Here is a 20330-nt window from a genome sequence, read left to right on the forward strand (position 1 = left end):
GATGTTTAAATTTATTTTAATTTGTTGGCGTTCTTGTCCATTTCTCAACATTGTTCCAGCTCAACAAAAAGACGGCATAAATGTGGTTCCCTTAAAAATTCTATTACAGTACAAAGCAGCACGACTGTCCCCACTTCAACCAGCTTCACTGGATCACGTATGAACATGTTTCCACACTACTGTATGATTGTTTTTCCCCATTAAAACATTGTTGGATTAAAAACAGATTTAAAACCGGGCATGCTGCTGTCACAAGTTAAAGGTGGAAGCCATAGTTACAAACACAGCACCGTGAAATGTTAACATTACTCTGACAGGGAATAAAAGAACATCCAGGAGAAGCAGCTTAGGAGTTCACCACAAAACATCCATTTATGATAGACAGCAAATATAAAATTATATTCTCTGCATTATACACCGTGTCATATTGTCATCATGATTTGCGACAAACAGTTTAAATAATGATTTCTCAGTTCAGTCAGCAATAGCATTGCTTACATCAAACTGAAACGTCCTCAGCATATTTCAAACACTATTTGCTTTAAGTTTACAATAAATAAATAAATGGCCACTGTGTTGAGCCGTGAGCTTCAGCAGACCATTTCTCCCCAGTGTTCCCACACTAACGAACCATATAGCTGCTCTTTAACTTTGGCTCCAAAACTAGATGTGCTCTCTTCATGGACCAGTTTTAATGTGGCACAAGATGTTGCACATAACCACCATCGGGAGGTTTTTAATTGGGTAAATTTACTTGTTGCGTTTTAGAACCCAAAAAACAAAAGAAAAATTTTGCATGGTCAAGAGCTTGCTACCTTTCAGTAACTATTTAATTGCAAGGAAATAGGCATTGTTGCCTCTGTTGTTCAAGTGACAACTTCAAGTAATAAAGCAAAGACGAGAAAAGAGAAAAGGGTGTTTGAGAAGGTTGAACCCATGACAGCGACTCATTGGATGAATGTAACATTCTGAAGGATGCCACTTTATTTTAGCTTCCAGCTTCTTATTTCACTGCAGCGGGGAAGCCTTTGTTGGGATCATGATCCTGGATTCCATGTGCTGAATGAGAGGGACTGCAGGAGAAGCAAAAAGTTAAGAGGAAATTTAGTTACAATTTATAATCCTTTTAAATCATGATCAATTTCAGCAAGCTTTGCAAAGGTCCAAATAACTTCAGAGCGAGTTTTAACAACAGTTTGTATACAAAAGAGATGAAATAACTTGACAGTTACGCTCACCTGTGTAATACACCGCTTCATGCCAGCCTTCCTGCTGCCAAGCAGAATTCCTCGTCTCCTCTCTGGACTGAAGGTCTTTGTAAGCTGCAGCACACAAGTCAAACACATAATGATGCTGCTTATGGTTACAGGAAATCCTGCATTACAAGTTACAACTCCTTTCATCGTCTGTTAATATTTTCTCTTTTCTTAGATTGATTACAGAAGATTTTAACTAATTCTTGTGATTAGTTGTTTGCAGCTGTGACTCTTGGCAAAAATGATGGAATCACCACATCTGGATGTTAAAACATACCTAAAAATGATAAAAGGAAAAAAAAATAATGTAAAATTGTATTTTCTAAAAAGGAGAAATAACAGCACAAATTTGAACATGAAAGCGAGTCTGTACTTAAAGAGTCTGGAGAGCTCAACAAGCTGTTGCACACAGATGACTGACAGCAAAAATGGGCACATGAAAGCTGACAGTAGAAACAATAGTGATATCTAGAGGTGAATCAAATCTGCACTGGGAAAAGAGATGATGAAATTATGTTGTGGTTCAGGTCTAATATAAAAACAAAGATAACTGCCTGAAGAAAACAAGCAAATTTCCACACTGATTTATGAAACAGAGCTGCACATCAGACAAAGAATATGGAAAAGTTTTCCATTTTCTCATTACATAAACGAATTATATGATCTTAAAAAAAGTTAAATTGTCCAAAGTCAAGTTGTAGTAAACATTTCAGCAAACAGCTGCACACAATGTCCAACATGAGCATTTGTTACAGCAGTTTTCATTATTAATTTCTTCCTCATTTAGTTCCATTTTGGTCCCCACCAGCTTTTGAGGCAGAATTAAAAAAAAAAAAAAAAAAAAGTTAATCAAGCCCATGAGAGCAATGAAGCGGTGAAGAGAATCAACGCACCACAGCTGTCAGCAAGATAAAACAATGAGCCAGTAAAGCTAAAGGACAACCTGATACAAGCTGCAACGATGACTGATGATTACCTATAAATTGTTGGTTTGCGAAATATCAGTAGCAGTTTCAACTAAATGGTTGAGTGAATAAACTAGGCTGGATAAAGTTAGGGGACAAAGAAGAGGGTCATGTTGTACATGGCTGTAATAAACAGGATGTAGGGATTTGCCTCCTGGTTAAAAAAAATGCAAAAGGATGTTTTTTTTTTTTTTTTTTGGACAAATAAAAGTGTTTATTATGTTGAGCAATAACTGATTCCAGCATGATAATACTGTTGGTTTGTACAGAACTAGTATTTACCCCAGAGGTGATGAACCATGTAGAGACTACCGATCTGTGAGAAAAACCCTCCTATAGCCTCACTGTTGCTCTGGCGGTATCGGATCGCTCTGGCCCTGCAGACAGAAGCAATGTCAGCTTAATCTGGAATAACAAGAACATTCTTCAAACTCTTGGCTGTGTTTAATTTACACAACTAAATGCATTCTCTGTAGTTAATCACCTACTGTACATATCAGGCGTCATACAGGATGTAGAGGAAATGTTTTGCATTCATTATGTCTCCCTCAAAGCAAAGACACATTTATTATTCAATTTGCACTGGAAACCTCTTGTGCTGCCAGAAACATGCCGTCATTCAAGATCAAAAACAAACTTAGGAAAAATTAAAAGTGTGATGAGCACAACACACAAAAAAAGCTTCTGGTGAAGCTTGTTAATCCATCGTAATCGACTGTACTGTGCTGCGTGTACTTCCTGGTTCAAATTACTCTGAGATGAGAGTATATTTCCAGCATGCACACAACTTCACTTGACTTTAAATCTTGGCAAGAGGGCATGACAGTACAGCTTCAAAGAGAGGATCTCTCTGTGGAATAGCTCTTATTAATGACAGTGTGATGGGGGAGGTTTCATGTAGTGCATCTCTTCTGTAACTACAGTTCAGTGAGTCAAATGAATTCAGGCTGCCTTACCAGTAATTACCCCACTCGATCATGGTTCCTGCCTGCAGCAAGGAAAATATCAAATAAAAACACAAGTTTTCCAAACTTCTTCTTTCCAGATAAAACACATTACCACAGATAAATGGGAAAGATGTAACACAGGTATTTTCTCATAGTGAAGATAAGCTACAATAACAGCTACGCCCAAATTCTTCTTCAATCATTCTCTGGTGATTAAGATAAACGCTCCACCGTTTGTCAGATATAATCTCAGCCTGTGATGAGGGATAATAGCTTGCATACATCCCGTGTCAGAGGGAGCTCTGATCTTAATGCAGTTTGGCCTTTAAGATTAAAAAGAATGACTGTAGGTGATGGTATTCTTTGGTTTGGTTAAATATGATTTAAAAAGCAAAAAAAGGTTAAAACAGTGCTAAATACTAATGGTGTCTGTTTACTCTCGTGATGATATTCACAGATACAAACAGCATATTTAAAGGATTTATATTGATTTTGAAAAAGTAAATCATGTGACTGTACAGATGTGATAGAAAAATATGGGGAAAATCTCAAATTTATGCAACAATTATTGTATAATTAAGGTCTGGAGGAGCAAATCCTGCAGCAGGCCTGCTCAGACATTATCAATAGTGATTGTATGCATGCAGTAAAGTGGAAGGTGGAAAAACAGTTATTTATATCTAACTATTTTAACATTACGCTGAAGGTTTTGGGTAGAGCTGCTTATGCTGCAAACTGATGGCCTTATGTATGCACAGTCTAAGATGTCTGTCATTTAAAAAAAAAAAAAAACATAATAATGAGGTTTTCAGGTTGAATAAATGCTACATGAAAACAGAGTTTTAAGCTAGTCAGACGTAGAATTTGATGTTTAAATTAGTGGACAGGCTGAATCAGATTGAATTTGGACATTTTAAGAAGCTCTGTATTGAACTTGGGAGCAACTCAGCCATAACTTTTAATCCTTAAGATCCAAAATTTTGCCACCATCCACATTTTCTGCAATCAGTTATTCTCTGCAGAATCAGTCTTAAAGCCACATAAATCTGTCATGTGACCTTTTAGAATAATCACTCTCAGAGCTCTACGCATTATGAAAAAACAGAGCGTTGGGACTGGATATCAAAGCAAAACACAGATGATATAGACTGCTGGTGGATTACTCACCCTGAGTTGGTAGGATCTGAGCTCGTAGACATTTGGGCCCTCTCGTGGCACAGGTTCATTCCAGAAGCTAAACTCTAGCAGAAGTTGATTCCTGCGAGACAATAACATCTTTCCCCGCTCCTTCCTGTAAGCTATGAACTCCTGATGTCAAACAGAAGCAATCGATAAGCTTTACCTCCCTTTTAAGGGTAAGGCAGCAGCAAGAGTGAGACCAGCAGAAATGATGATTACCTTGTTCTGCCTGAGCTTGTTCATCACCTCTGTTAGAGCTGGGTATCCACCTCTGTAGCGCCACAAATGAACTGCAGGAGTAAATCATAAATACAAGTTCACATCAACAACCAACAGAAAGAAAGCCACATGATATGCAAAGCTTGAACAAACACAGGATAAGAAATTGCTGCCCTGATTTTTCTTTTTTATCCAAAAAGATCAAAATAATCCATATATCTATCATTGGCAGAATAACATGGCTATGTACATTATATACTGCACATATGCCTGTGCGTTGATATTAGTAATCCTACCAGCCTGGTCCTGTTCCCCATACCAGGTATTCCAGGTTCCCACCAGCTCACAGGGGTAGTACTTATCAGCATGGATGGAGGGCAAAACATCCTCACTGTGATGAATGAGAAAGCAAAGTGAACCAAATATAATATGAATACACCTCTACATATACATACATACATACACACACACACATATATATATATATATATATATATATATATATATATATATATATATATATATATATATATATATATATATATATATATATATATATATATATATAAACAAATCAAAAACTCACTTCTAAACAACAACCTTATCATTTGTCTTCTATCTTGTGTTGCAAGACTCAAATTAGGTCCTATCTACATGTACACAGCCTCCAGTAATCTTAGGCATGAGTGAAGCAGCACTGTTGTCATGCTGACCAATCAACCATCTAACAGAAATAGACTGCACTGAAGAATTTATCTAATGTCCTTGTCAAATAGTTTTCTTCTTCCTTCTGCAATACAAGCTCTCAACACCATTAGCTTGCTCTACAGTAACATTACACTCACCAGAGTTTGTTGTATGCATCCAGGCACTCTGGCTTGACATTATGGACTGAAAAAGGACAAATCTGACTATTATTTTAGAACACCTGGTTAATCATGAAATGATGTTGTTCATGTATTAACTTACACTGAATTTTGTAAAGGTTGCTTTCCTCATTTTTGGTCAGCAAGTTGGAGTGTGCATCTTTTCGGGGATCAACTTTTCTCACAAACAGCGACTTAAACCAGCTGTCTTCTCTATCTCTGCTGCTGGATGTTGCAAAACCTCTGCAAACCCAGAAGAGACATGTTGAACAGCTAATGGATGGAAATTCACACCATGGCATCTCAATCATTTACACCGATTTAGATAAATACACACTGACATGACGTGCTTTGCCTGTAAATATGACAACACCTCTGTATAGATGCTGTACAGAAAGAGGTTTAAATGCCACTGATTATTTTAATACACAAACCTCGACACTGCTGTACATCAAATGCAGCATTTGTAAGTTTTAATACGACACGCACAGTATGTAAGGCATAAACAAACATATTTCTCAGTGAAGCTAAACAAAGCAACAAACTGACCTTGAGCGTTTGAGATGCTCATCAACAAAACATGACAGAAACTCGTAATCTTTCACTTTCACCAGCAAACACACGCAGCGTCTGTCTAACACATCTGGGTGTAAATTAAATATAAAGTACTGCTTCTGAATGAAGTTAAGGCAGAAGGCCAAGCGGGGCTGGCTAGCAGTAAGTGGGCTAGCTTTCCAAGCTCATGGTAGCCATAGGAAAAAACCTACTGAAAATATCACATAACGGCCAACACAAGACGGCAATAAAACACCAACGCTGATGGCCGCCCACCTGACCCAGCCCACGAGCTGTCTGGCCGAGTGGGCCCTGCTTTGAGCCGGACCCAATGCTCCGCGGACTCTTTGAAGGACTCCAGTCGCCATCTTCAACTGAGCTCAAGGAGCTGGTGCAGTTACCTTATATGACCGCCAGGTGGCCGCAGAGCACCGCAGTGGAGTAATCCTCTGAGAGAAGGTGAGTCTTTCACGGGGTTTATTTACTGAGAAGTGAAACAGTTTGGGGTTAGAATAGAAGAATAGAACTTTATTGTCATTGCATCAAAGTACAACGACATTACAAAGCCATCCAGTCAGTGCAAAACAGAATAACAGAATAAAATAGAATGATTGCAACAACATAAATAAGATAAAATACAACATAGCTACAACATAATAAATAAGATAAAATAAAGTACAAAACAGTTGCCAGAGTATATGTCAATATATATGTATAATATAGTTATTGCAGCACCTCCTTACTTTAATTAAGGGACAATATGAAGGACACATGACGTAGATTACTACATTATCTCGTCAACCCTTTGTTCAGGGATCTTACTGCTGTTGGGTAAAAGCTGTCCCTGAACCAGTTTGTCCTTGCAGAGATTGATCTGTACTGCCTGCCTGACGGTAACAGATCAAACATGTGGTTATTTTGCAAGCCTTCCGGAGGCAGCGGGAACGGTGCAGTTTTTCCAGTGTTAGGAGAGGGCAGCCAATGATCATTTGAGCCGTGTTTATGACCCTTTGCAGTGACGTCCTCTAAGCCACCGTGCAGCTGGTGTACCACACACACATGCAGAGCACCAAGAAACAAACAAACTTATTGTGGTAAACCCATGACCAACAAATGCAGTTGTGACTTGGGAGGGCAGTGATGTGGATGAAAAGAATATTGACCTCTTTTTAGTTTGTTGACCATGACAATGTCCGGTTGGTTTGCTCCCATCAGTTTATCAGTCTGGATCTGGAAGTCCCAAAGGATCTTAGCTCTATCTTCTTCTCCACCACATTTGGTGTTACCTCCCATCTTAATCTCGGGGCTTCCAGCCTGAACTTGGTATATATGTTCCAGTATACTATTCCATCCACCTGCTTATGGGGTTCCACTTACGACATACCTGCCTGCATCTTGCATCCTGCTACTATGTTGGACTGTCTCAGAGACTTCTTTCCAAAGATTGCACCTGGGGTTCTGTTTGGTATAGTAGACCCCAGCTTATATGGCTCTTGTTCTCAATGCATGTTCTTGTGCAGTCATAATCATTGCCTCTGTGCTGTCATTGACTACCTTTGATAGAACGTCTCGATGCCCACCACATCTTCAGTCTGGTACGGACCATCTAGGGGTTTATCCCTCCATGATGGTTTCACTGTGTCTTCCTCTTTCACAATAAGTTCCTACTGCTTGAGCCATTCACTTGCCTCAGGCAGCCTATTTATATAAACAAGAGCCAGAAACACTGATACTTTCCCTTGGGTCCAAGCTTATTTTAAATTAACATTTTAAATTCACTTAAGCAGTGAGGGAAAATGTCCTGTGGTCTGATGAAGCAAAACTTGAAAATCCGGAACAAAACAACCTCTTGTCTAGAGAGGAGAGGTGAAAGAGGAACTATTCAGCTTGTTGCCAGCACACAGTTTAAAAGCCAGAGCATATAATGATACAGGGGAGCATTATTGCACAAGGTATGGTTGACTGGTACATCTGTGAGGGCTGAACAATTTATATAGAGAAAAGATCAGGCTAAACCACATTCTGTGTGTACAACACCAGCTTGGCTTAGCAAAACAAGAGTTTGTGTGATAAACTGGCCTAAAATAAAAAAAAAAATAAATACCATTAAAGTAACTGGGGCTCAGTGTTTGTCAGTTTCATACTGTTTTATAGTAAATGAGACGTTTTAATAACTTGCAGATTATTGCATTTTATTTTTATTGACTTTTTGCAAAACATCACAAAAGAATCACCAAAGAAGATATATTTTGGACAATTTTTGTTTGTAAAATTTCCAAGATATTTATTTAAAAATTAAATCATGTAAATTTCTTTTTTAAGATTGCAACTCTCTTGCTTTCTCTGCTAGCAGAACTGAAGGTTAGGCTCAGTGAGTGAAAGTCAGGAGAGTTATTTATTTCTTTAGCTGCTACTATCAGTTTTTCTTATGGCAAAATTTAACACAGGTGCATTCTATAAAAATAACAATGGGTCTGTTATATTCTGGGAATGCCATGCCAGTGAGCCTACATATTACCAGAACCCTTGAGTCAAAACACCACACCCATTGGAGCTTTTTATTAAGATTATTAGTTACACATGTAGTTTCTCTGTTTTGGCCTGTCAAAATGTGTGTAATTATGTCACACACTGTTTCCTCTCAGTGTGCATCTGCTGTGGATCATATGCAGCAGTAAAATTCTCCTTACACTGCCTCGCTTTTGCAGATATTAGTAAAATGAATCCCTTCTGTGGATCTTGATCCACTGTTGTGGAAGTTTAAAGAGTTAAAAAGGTGATAATAACATTTAATAAAATTTTATCTTCTGTTTTTTTTACATTCACCTTGTACATATACATTATAGTCAAAGTTTGTAAGTTGCATAGTCATTTCTTGTGCATCAGTAAAGATAAAAGTGAGTACATAAATGAAGTATTTCACTATAATTTAAAATGTCAGATAAGAGTACGTGTGCAATATGTTGTGCTTTGTGGTTACAACTGCGTCCCAAAACATATGACACCATTTGAACAGGTGAGGGCACTATAATCCAAAAGGAAGATTGCAAGGAAGCAGCTTCAATCTGCTGCTTGAACAACCAAAATCTCTCTACATTTATATTTGGCTCAAACTAAAAAGTAAAGGTAAACAAAGGAAGAAGGCTATAAAATGCAAAAACAGTATGAAATATGAAGTACTACAATATACGCACTGTCAGGTCCATACAGAACTGCGACTGGTGGTGAAAGTACGTGTTGAAAAGACAGATTGCAGATTGTAATTTATCTCCAAAGTATTTCAAATACTGACATGCACATCTTGAAATGTTACATTGCACTCAAGTCAGGGGACTTCTGCTAGTTTTGCCAAACTGCCTTTTTGGAAGGAAGTTTATATCGTAAGGCAAGCAGTGAGGCTGAAACCTAATGTACTCAGCTTATAATTCAAATATAACTCAAATAAAAATGTAAACACTTAAGTGAAGTTGCTGGCTCAGATAGAAAAGAGAAGCTCTGACATTTTTATATGCGGCAGATATAAATAACATACTGTAGGAAGAGGATGAGCTGCTGCGCTGATTCTTCAGGGCCTTCAGGAAGAACATGTCACCACTGCAGGATCTAGCTGCATTTGGGTGATTGAGGGGAGTGATGGGGTTGCAACCATGGAGGAATTCGGTACAGTTGAGATTGATTTATTATTTGTCAGAGTGACTATGAAGCTAATGGGGACCATATTGCTAAAGCCTACTTGGCAACTTTACCACCAATGGAATTCAGAAACTATGGAGAGATTTGTTTTAAGTTCAAAGACATGAATCATAAGGGAGTGTTTGCTCTATGAAACATTTTTGAATAACTAAAGGTAAAATGTGGATATGTCTGGGAATTCAAGGAATGACTGGATCCACCAAAATTTAGCTCTTTTAGTTAGTAAATTTATCAAGGTTGTTCATTTTAGTTGCTGAATTTAGTTTTACAGTTTAAAGCCGGTGTTTTTAAGTGACCACCTCGAGTACTCAATATCCTCATCTGAAAGCATCCTCTGTTGTACTTACTTGTCAGTCACTAATATGACAGTCATGAGACTTTTTCATGACCTTATAATCCAACAAACATTTTTATTGTACTTCTCATTTGACTGCAGATAATTTAGCAAATCAGCTGTCATTTCTTTTTAATTCTTGCCATGTTTACTTAGATGGAAAGTATTAGTCTTGAACTTGGAAGTTTATTTTTTTGCCCCCCCCCAAAAAAAACCAAAAAAAACCAAACATATTTAAAGACCACTTTTAACACTGTGACAACTGATTGTGGTTGGATTGGCAGCTTTGAAAAAGACTATTTCTAAGGTTAAGAACAGACTTTCTCTGAAACACCGATCTTGGTTCTTCTTGAGGTCCCTCTTACCTTTTGCACAACAGGTAGACAAAATACTATGAGTGCAACACTGAAGTTAAACAACATTTTTGACTTTGTTCTGCTAAGATGAATTTTGTTGTTAGAAATATGACTCGATTGTATGATGTATGTCTTTTGCACAGCATTTTGTAATTTGAGGTTTTGAACAGCTGCCTATATTCTGCCAACCTTTTAAAGCATGCTGTTCCTCATTTCTCAGATGTCTCTTTTGGTAACAACAAATTTATCCAAACCAAGTTTCTGAAAAGAGCAGCTGTGAAAGCAGCTGATATGAATCCTCTCCTAATGCACCAGGAAACCATGGATGTAATTTATCAGGGAATTTAGAAAAATGAAAAACAGCTCTTGAATCCATACGGCTTAGCCCCATATCCCAGTCTCATATACAGAGTAGATCTTCTGTAAATTGAATATCTTGAAGCCAAATGATCTAACTGGGTGTCACTGCAGTTTCTCTTGCCCTCTTCTTATTATTTTTGGTTTTATTACAGACACACATCCTGGTAAAAGCTGTCCAAAAATGCTGTCAGACCTGTGAGAAAATATTTTAGACATTTTGTTGACAGTCTTCAACCTTATCATTTCTGGGCACTGCAGTGAGTGAATGCAGCTCAGCTGCACACAGTAGCACTAAAACATTTACATCTGCTTTTTTTAGATTAATATTGAAAATGAGTTTCTGTTTTTATCTAAATAATGTTATATAGATGGAGTGGTAAATGGAGGTTTGGGAAACCATCACAACTCAGTTGATAGACAAAGGGAAGCTCTTACAAAACAGTATATTTTTCTGTCTGTAAGTCTAAGAAAAGATTGTAAACTGCAACAAATACAAAACGATTAATAAGAGATCACAGCTCTCAACAGGCAATTCACCATTTTAAACAATGAGAGCTAATATCATATTTCCTCTTATAAAAACAAATCTTCCTAATTTTTGTAATTAAAATTAAGTAGATTTGTTTTTAAAAGAGGAAATATCATATCACTTCTTGCTCCAAACAATTATCAAAACACTGGAGACGTTTCAAAACATTAAAAAGATTGTAGGAGAACATGATGAAGGTATACATGAAGAGGGTTCAGCTTTCTACGAAAGACAAGTATATGTTTTACAAACAACTGAATTCTTTTAGAAAATCATTGATTTTTACCAGGAGAAAGCCTCTTCCCACTAAAAAGGAACTACAAAGCTTAGGTTTGCAAAGTTGCAAATGAACAAACCACAAGACTTCTGGAGCAATGTCATTTGAAAGGATGGTAATAATGCATAGTGCCATGTTTGGGGGAAACCCTACATACTGTATTATGTAGCATATATAATACTTACATATGTAAGGCACAGAGGTGGAGGGTTCATGATTTGTGCTTGTTTTGGAGCCACAAGACCTGGACACCACTGAGTCATTGAGTCAAACATGAACTGCTCTGTACCAAACCTATCTAGAATAAAATATGAGGCGTTCTATCCAACAGCTAAAATCTGGCAAAAATTTGGTCCTGAAACAGAACAGTGAACTCAAAAGAGGAAGACTTTAACAAAATGAAAAAGAAAGGAATTAAGGAGTTACAATCATAGTTCAGCCCCCATCTTGTTTGAAATGAACTGAAAACAACTCTGTAAAAAGTAGACCAAAATTCCCCCAAACAATTATGAGAGACTGATAAAGTTTTATAGAGAATGATTAGGTTATTGCTAATAAAGGTGATTCCATAAGCTACTTTTCAACCACTGCTTTTGCATTTTTGCTTGGCTTTTGTTAAATTAAAAAAAAAGTTAAACATGTTATGTATTGTTCATGAGTTTGTGTTTTACCGGATGATATTTTTATTTAGTCCAGATACATTAAATAGAAGAATTGAAAGAGGATGTATCTTCTTCTTCTTCTTTTTTTTTTTTACATTTTTAAAGTCTAAACAGAGATTTTTTTTCATGATTTTGTGATGCAGAACATGGAGCATGCCCCTGCCCAAGCTTCTTTCTTAACATGTTGCTGGCATCACATTCAAAGCAAGAATTTAAAGAAGATCCTCAACAATGAAATACATTTTCTGTTTCATCCCTGTTTGTAATTTAGGTCTGGAAGTTGAAAACAGATTTTCATTGATTCTGAACTGCAACACAACTTGCGGTGCACTACAAGCCTGAGGATCTTATTCACACAACCTAATCACTGAGAGGAACCATCAAGTCTAGATGTTATACAAATGAAAACTGATATCAAAGCTCAGAGTGTTTTGGGCTTGGTTAAAACCTTTTTTATCCTAAATGATTGCTTCTAGTCTAACATTGAAACCCAGACAGATGGCTTTCTGACAGAAAATGATCAATCAGCGATGTAAAGTTACATGAAAGGTTTGACTTTTCTGTTTGAAGTCTGAGTCTCTCTCTCTTTCTCTCTATTGTCACCATGGAGAATACTTGACTACGGTCTCTGGCTTGTGTGATAAGTTTTTTCATAAATTATCCTTCAATCATCAGGATATAAAGGGGTCCTGGGAAATACAGGAATCCTGCAAACTTTCTGAGATATGATGCAGTATTGTGTCTTTCTCAGCTGCTGCAACATTTCACTTCTTCACACAGCGATACACTGACATTATTGAGAGGTATAAATGAAAAAATAACCACTCAAGGCCAATAAAAACGTTCTTGAGAGGGTGAGAATTGCCATCTTGCGCCAGGGCTTCTTTCACCTGTCTGGAAGCAATTTGGCCTGTACATTAAATCTTAAGACACACAAGAACGTATCCACAGATTACAGCAAGGCTTTTCTCATACATCACAGGCCACTCCACAAGGTCAGTCCACTGATTTTGAGTGGGCTGTCTTCCCACTCCTCAGCAGATGCATGTGAGAGAATGTGCTTTGGAGATATGATGGATGGATATAGGGCTGGATATTTTCTCTTCTTTGTCTCGATCAAACATTTACAGGTATTTCATACCACATGGTTTTCTTAGTAGAGGTACATAGCTTGCCATAATTAAATTCATTATGTTTTGATCCACCCCATTACACCTGGAACAACTAAACTAGTATCTGATCAGTCATTTTTGAAAGTTTCTTACCAAAAGAAAGACATATAAAGGATTAAAACCAGACTACATAAAAGTGAGATACAATGGAATGTAAATTTGTTCTTGCAGTTGAGCATCTTGATTTTTTTTCCTACTAGAAAAATGTGCAGACGACCTGCAAAAGAATCTGCCAGTTATGTGTAAAGTCTGTCACTCATTTTCCATATCATCTTTTTGTCCCTGAAGATCACAGGTGGTTAAAGCATATTACTTTTATTACCTCAATGACCTATTATCCCCATGTGAATGAGGGAAGTTCTATCGATTAGAAGAACTAGTTGGAAAGATGTTGATTACACATATGGGCATCTCATCAAGTGTAACAATACTTTTTCAGGCAATTCCAACTCATACCTTATCCATCTAACTTTAAATGAAAGACACATTCCATCTGCCCAAAAACAGTTTAGTTGCAAACAGGTAACCATTAAATGTCAAACCATGAAGCAGTTTTCCTTGTCTGTAAATTCCCTTTGGTAATTCTCACAGTTTTCCTTCAAATTTGCGGTAGCATGGCTCAGAGGGTTGAGTGGTCGGCTTGCAGCAAATGGGTTGCCAGTTCGATCCTCAGCCAGAGAGCTCATATTGGGGTGTCCCTGAGTGAACCCCTAATTGCTCCTGATGGGTCGTGGTTGAGCACCTTGCTTCAGTGTGTGAATGAATAATGGATTCACAATGTAAAGCGCTTTGGGTGGCTTGATAAAGGATTATATAAATCTAATCCATTATTATTATTATTTTTAAATTGGATGTCATTACCCTTAAAATGAACTATATTGTATATAGCTGTAAAAAATAATGTCTTTTTAAGTACAATTTTAAGTACTGGGCTGATATTGATCATGAAAGAATATTTTGGCCATTTTTTAATTTAATACCTTGAACACAATGAGGAAAAAATGAACAGTATCTTGTGAATGAATGCAATTCAATGTATGAAAACATTTTTATATTATAAGTTTTTTGCAAAAAAGGGAAATTACTGCTTCTAAATACTGTCTAGCATTATACAACATATATTTTGGCTGCTGTATAGGGTCATAGTATCCCATCTGCTAAGCCAAAGGCAGTCAAACTGATATTAGACCAATACATCTGTGGATTTCCAGGCCAAGTTGTATTACGACTACACGATTTATTCTGCATATGATTTTTTCTTAAGCCAACTTTCCTAAATTCTTCTTCTGTGACAAAATGAATTTTTTTTTACTTCAGAGAACACCAGTCTGGTTCACCAGTTAATTTGGTTTTTGTGAGATTTTTAAAGGAACCATGGATTGCATTGCCAAATCCTACAACAAACAAACTGTTGTGTGGTTTCTAAAACTATAAATAGTATTCAAACTAACTTGTAATAAGCAACTCCTGTGTTTTGCAATAAGATAGAGCCTGCCAAAAATGTCTAGTTTTATTTCTAGCAAGATGGTAGATGACACAGATTATTTTATTTACTTATTTATTTATTTATAAGCCAGGATAGTCATGATGTGTTTGATCTCACCAAATCCACTGCTTAAATAGCAGCAAAATCCAGATGAGAAAGAAATACCATCTCCTCCAACACCAAAGGCGTGATATTGTATTTGATTTTAGTCAAAACTTTGTAACTGGTACCTAAAAATTTTCCTTAGCTTTGTGTAAAAATGCTACTAAAACAGGAAAACATGCGAATTACCAAAGCAAAGCTCCTGACTCACAAACAATATTTCTAAAATGAAGGTGAAAAAATAAAAATAAAGAAGCCAAATTAAATGATTTAGTGATGTTCTTGTTTTGTTTATGAATCTGAAGAGAATTGACCTTGCCATAAAATGCAGGTGCATGCATTAATAAAAGCTAGAACCAAGTCATTATGTTGTTAGTTAATAAAATACCTTTTTTTCCTTTGGAAATGTATCCTGATGCCAGCAACAAACACAGGAATCTCCAGTGGTGCACAGCGTGCCAGGTAAAGGTAAACACCTGACTGCAGCTTTTAGTGATTTTTCTGACACTGCTAATGATATCATTTTAGGTTTAAATGAGGAACACCCACACAGTTCAATTCAGTTCCCTGTAAAACAAACAAACAAACATAAAAATGAAAACAACACACGCCTTCATATCTTTGTACTACTTGCAAAATTAAAGTAGATTAAAAATGCTCTTCCATGTCTGGTGAGTCATGGTAGTCCAGTCTCACATCAAAACGTGCCAGTCTACAGAACAAAATGAATGTGTAATACAAATTTACTTCAAACTAAAAGTTGTGAAATCTGTGAGGTTCCCTTTTTAATGACTTGTCATAAACTAATGTTGAAGAATTGAAAATAAATGTGTAACTCTATTTAACCCAAAGCATGATTGTGTGCACAAGCGACCATAGTAAACAAAAAACAAACAAAAAAAAACTTAGAATAAAAGTAAATAGAGACTGAAAATAACTAAAAATGTCACAGTATTATTGTAATACAGTCATTAATAAGAAAATGAATACATTTTGAATTGCTGATCAACAGCTTTAAACTACTATTTTTTTTTTTAGATGGGCCACAGTGATAGAAAGGTTCAGGAGGTTCTTGTGTTTTGCATGTGTGCACATCTTTTATAGCTGAAAAAGGCATCGAGTATGTGGCTTTAAACAAATCAGTTATAACCACTACATCTAGGTGCCACAGCTACAGTTTGGGATGATGGATGAGAGCCATTTGAAAAGAAAAGCACAAAATGCATCCTCCTGTATGTGATCATTGACAATAACAGATGGTTTGTTGTTAAGATCTAAAGGCCACCGGAGGACGTACAATGCCAAAATACTGAAAGCTTTCAGCCTCTTTAGTAATAAGTATAGACCTAGGGAACTTTTCTATTTATCATCATTGAAAATAAGCTCTAGGGGCTCTTTCAGAAGTTGACGTGCACAGCCTCATAGCTGTGTGCATGTAGTCAGTTGGCAAAGGTTCTTAAGAACTGATAACAAATGTAATGTCAGTGTTGTTTCCTTGAGATACAAAGACTCTGAAATGTTCAGTTTGTTATCTGAATAAGTGATCTCCCTGACAGTTTGTATTACAGTAAACCATTAAATTGTCTGACATGTGAAAGGTTTTCTTTAAAATGACAAGCAAGCCCAAGGTTATTTATGGATATGCTAGCGCACTTTTATTGCTCTTATTTGTTATAAGTTGTTGAGAGAACTGCATTGCTAAAAGGCCCATTAACTGTCTTTAGCTGTTCTGCTAAAAGGCCTAATCAGAAAGGTTATTCTGATTTTGCAAATTGCCCAGGTTCAATAAAAACAGCTAAGATTAAAACGCTGGTATGTCATTATCTTAACACTTGACATATTTGTGTTCACCTGCAAGTATTTGTTGGTAAAATATTTCTGCAAAGGCAGCATCAATACACTCTATAAATATTAAATAATGAAGCTGGATGGTTCTTAAGATGGAAACATAAACAGGTTAACTGGGCAGAGCTGAGTGACACATATGTTGGTCAGGCAGTTGCATTGTTGTTACCATCACAAATGAAATGAAATGAAATTCACATTGCAATTAAATTATCCTGGAGAGTCTCATTTCAAAAATTGTACTCATATAAGCCAGTTCATAACACATTTTTTCCTAGCTAAGGATGAAGAGGTGTTTTTTTTACTTATGCCACTGGGTATTTAAATGCAACTATCTGTTCTACTCTTTATAATAGTTTAATTAGCCTGTTAATACATTACTGGTTGTACAGAATTAAACATATTTGGAGGAACTTAGAGACTCAAATATGAAACAAATGTTAATAGATCTGAGTCCACACAAAGCCGTGGCTATTGAGTAGCTATGTTACATCCACCCACAGCAATGTAAGCAATAATAAACTACATTTTCTGATATTCAGTTAAGAATTAAGAGCGGTACTGTTGATTTTGGAGACCTGTAACATGACAGCAATGTACATCAGCAAAGAAGACTTTATGTCTTCTATATCTATCCAGTTTCAAGTTATCCAAGTTCACTGTAGCACATCAGGCAGCGACTCACACTGGAAAGTGACACTCACACCTATTCATACAGCAGTCAATGAGGTAAACTAAAATAAAATGTGGTTTCTGTCGACTATTAGTTTTAGTAAACCAGCTCCTAATGGCAATGTGTAGACTGTGTAAAAACTGTAAGATAAATGACACATGCCTAATAATGGCTGTTCAAATTCTTTTTGGTGACTGCATATGGAAAACTGTGTGTAGGTGTTAGCAATACTTCACAAGCCATCGCTGAAGTATACTTATTAGATTCTTTTTTTTCTTGGACTGAAAATATGGATGATGTGCAAGTAATATTCCAGCAACAACTAGCTGAAGGCCCTTCTGTGGATTCCATGTGTTATAGTACTGCATCAAATCTCTTGAGAGTTTCTCAGTTTTGTACCATATGTTTCCATGAATGACAATAACAGTTAGCTCAAATAGTGATTAGTTTGAGAAGAAAGGCCCAACCGTTATCTGTGGCTGAGCTACTAGTTAGTAGGAGAAAAGATAGGTGTTTGTAGCAGAATATATAGATGTGCATTACCTTAATGTACTAAATCAGCTTTAAAATGTTAAACTAATGCAAATCAGACAGAATGATTGATCTTTTAAACTGTGGATGAATGTTCATTAGTTAAACTACATGTCATGCACATTGCTTACATTTACCTTTAGCTTTTAATATCATTTGCCCACCATTGTTTCAATAGCAGAGGCTATACATTGATACTCGTACTTGGTACTTAATTCCTTATTCCAAGCACCATCGACATTTATCAGCATTTTATGAGACACCATGTTACCTTTCATGCAGCCAAATGTTTGCAGTATTAGGTCACATGCAAAAGGCATTTCGTAATCATGAAGCCAGAGTGCACATCTGAATTTTATTATCATGAAACACTGTTTTCCATTAATGAAATTGAGATATATAGGGACAATGTGGTATATTATTAAGGTGAAACTTAAAAAAAAAAAAAAAAAAACAAGGTTGGTGTGTATCATGACTGCTCGTGTGGGGGGATGATGCAAGATTTTTACACACACAACCCTAAAAACAGGAATGTCTCAAATCCAAAATATTTAGTTATTCCAGCTTTTGGTCTTGCAAATGCAATGTTGTTCACAAATGACTTGATTAATGCATGTGTATATTTTTGTCATTAGTGCTGCCATTAATATGTCATTAATTATTTAGATGTAGGGATGCCGAGACTCTTTTCATCATAAAAGATAGTAACACATGGCTTTACTCAAGGTAAATTTCTGCAGGGTTTATTTGATGATAGCCTTTGCGTGTTCGATAGTATTTTCGTTGTGCTTAATGTTTATTATGCAGATATACACATTTCTGAATTGGCATGGTTCTCCAGAGAGATTATGAAAAATCTGTCCAAAAAGAGATGAGGCTGTCAATAACACTGAACGATACTTTGGCAGGATATGGCAAACATTGTATCCATATGACAATAATTACCTGCATTCATTCAAAATCAGCAGCATAGTTGAGGAAAATACATTGCAAAGGCAAGGACGATTGTTTTCTTTGTCTTTTAGTGGAGTTTGGATTGACAGATATGTGTCAAATTGTGGGCTATGATTTTAAGCATGTAAGACAAACCTGATGTCATAACATTACTTTCTTTTTAAAATGCTCTGATTTCTTTGGAATCAAGCTCGTGAGAAAGTGAAAACAGTGTTGGATGACTACATTGTTTGGAACTATTCTCGTCTGTGCTTACATTTTACCTCATTGTTACCACAGAATAATCGATAAAATGTGATGTGTATGACATGTCCAACAGAGTATTTTTTGAGGAGCAGTTTGCAGCTGTGAACCCAAAGATTACAGTTGGCATGCAATAATGGCAAGGCTATAACCCTTTCTTTCATCATATCCTCGTTCCAGTAGATTTTAACCTCCTTTATTAATATTCAATAATGTCATGAGGAAATTCTTTTCTCAAGAGTTACATTTATGACGGCATTTTTCATTGTGATTTTCTTTTTCTCCTTTTGTTCGATTTTGAACAATAATTCTGTTAATGTATCTTGGGAAAGCTAAAACTTTGATGATATGCAACATGTGTGCTATTGCTCCACCAGTTGGGCTGTGCCATAAATCAACAAAGCTAACACTTGGACAATATCAGAGAAGTAGGATTTAAGCTCTTTTCTGGCTGAAGCCAGGGAAATGATTACTCCAGCTCTGTGCCCTAGAAGCACGGGTTTTAAATTTAGTATGAAGCTTTAGCTAAAGGTTAACTGCACTATTTTATCTTCTTGGATTGTCCAAATTCCTCACCAAGTCAATGTTTTCATTAGAAGTAATGTATTGAAATGACTGTTAACATGAGAAACATGTTAACCTATGGATCCATGTTGTAACTAGGTCAGACTGTAATATTATCAGTAAGTAATATTACTAAGTATTTCCACAACTGCAATCATGAGCATGATGTTAGATGTCAGCACACTGCATTCTTTAACAATGGTGAAGCTGGATGTTATTTGATCGTGTATGGGTTGGTCTGCCAGTCCTGTTCTGATGTCGCCAGTGAACATCTGAAATGCTGAACAGATGAAATCATTTGAGGCTTTTGTGCCGATATGACCTTGAAATTAAGGACAGTTGATTCAGTCTTTTGAGTTTTGATATTACCAGATGTGAATCGCTTTTATGTTAACAATGCTTCAGTATTTACTAGAAAACCCAGTTTGACATGAGTGTGTTTGTCTGTGTTCTTATAAATATGATTAATGTTTTATTGTGTGTGTGTGTGTGTGTGTGTGTGTGGGTGGCTGTCATTTTGGTAAGTTTCAGTATTGCTATGGGTGTCAATATCTGTATTCAT

General features: G+C 36.5%; 1 protein-coding gene across 1 annotated transcript; it reads right to left on the minus strand.

The window, feature by feature from the left end:
• LOC121646277 (protein NipSnap homolog 2-like) lies at positions 1 to 6411 on the minus strand. The gene is made up of 10 exons (XM_041995179.1): positions 6264 to 6411; positions 5536 to 5675; positions 5412 to 5457; positions 4863 to 4957; positions 4567 to 4637; positions 4336 to 4476; positions 3178 to 3209; positions 2504 to 2598; positions 1239 to 1322; positions 1 to 1073 (listed from the first exon to the last, which is right to left on the minus strand). Exons 1-10 carry the CDS (start codon positions 6353 to 6355, stop codon positions 1009 to 1011), a joined length of 861 nt encoding a protein of 286 aa, XP_041851113.1. The 5' UTR covers positions 6356 to 6411; the 3' UTR covers positions 1 to 1008.
• Positions 6412 to 20330: the final 13919 nt, after the last annotated feature.

Source organism: Melanotaenia boesemani, chromosome 9, assembly GCF_017639745.1.
Source record: "Melanotaenia boesemani isolate fMelBoe1 chromosome 9, fMelBoe1.pri, whole genome shotgun sequence".
NCBI classification, from domain to species: Eukaryota; Metazoa; Chordata; class Actinopteri; order Atheriniformes; family Melanotaeniidae; genus Melanotaenia; species Melanotaenia boesemani.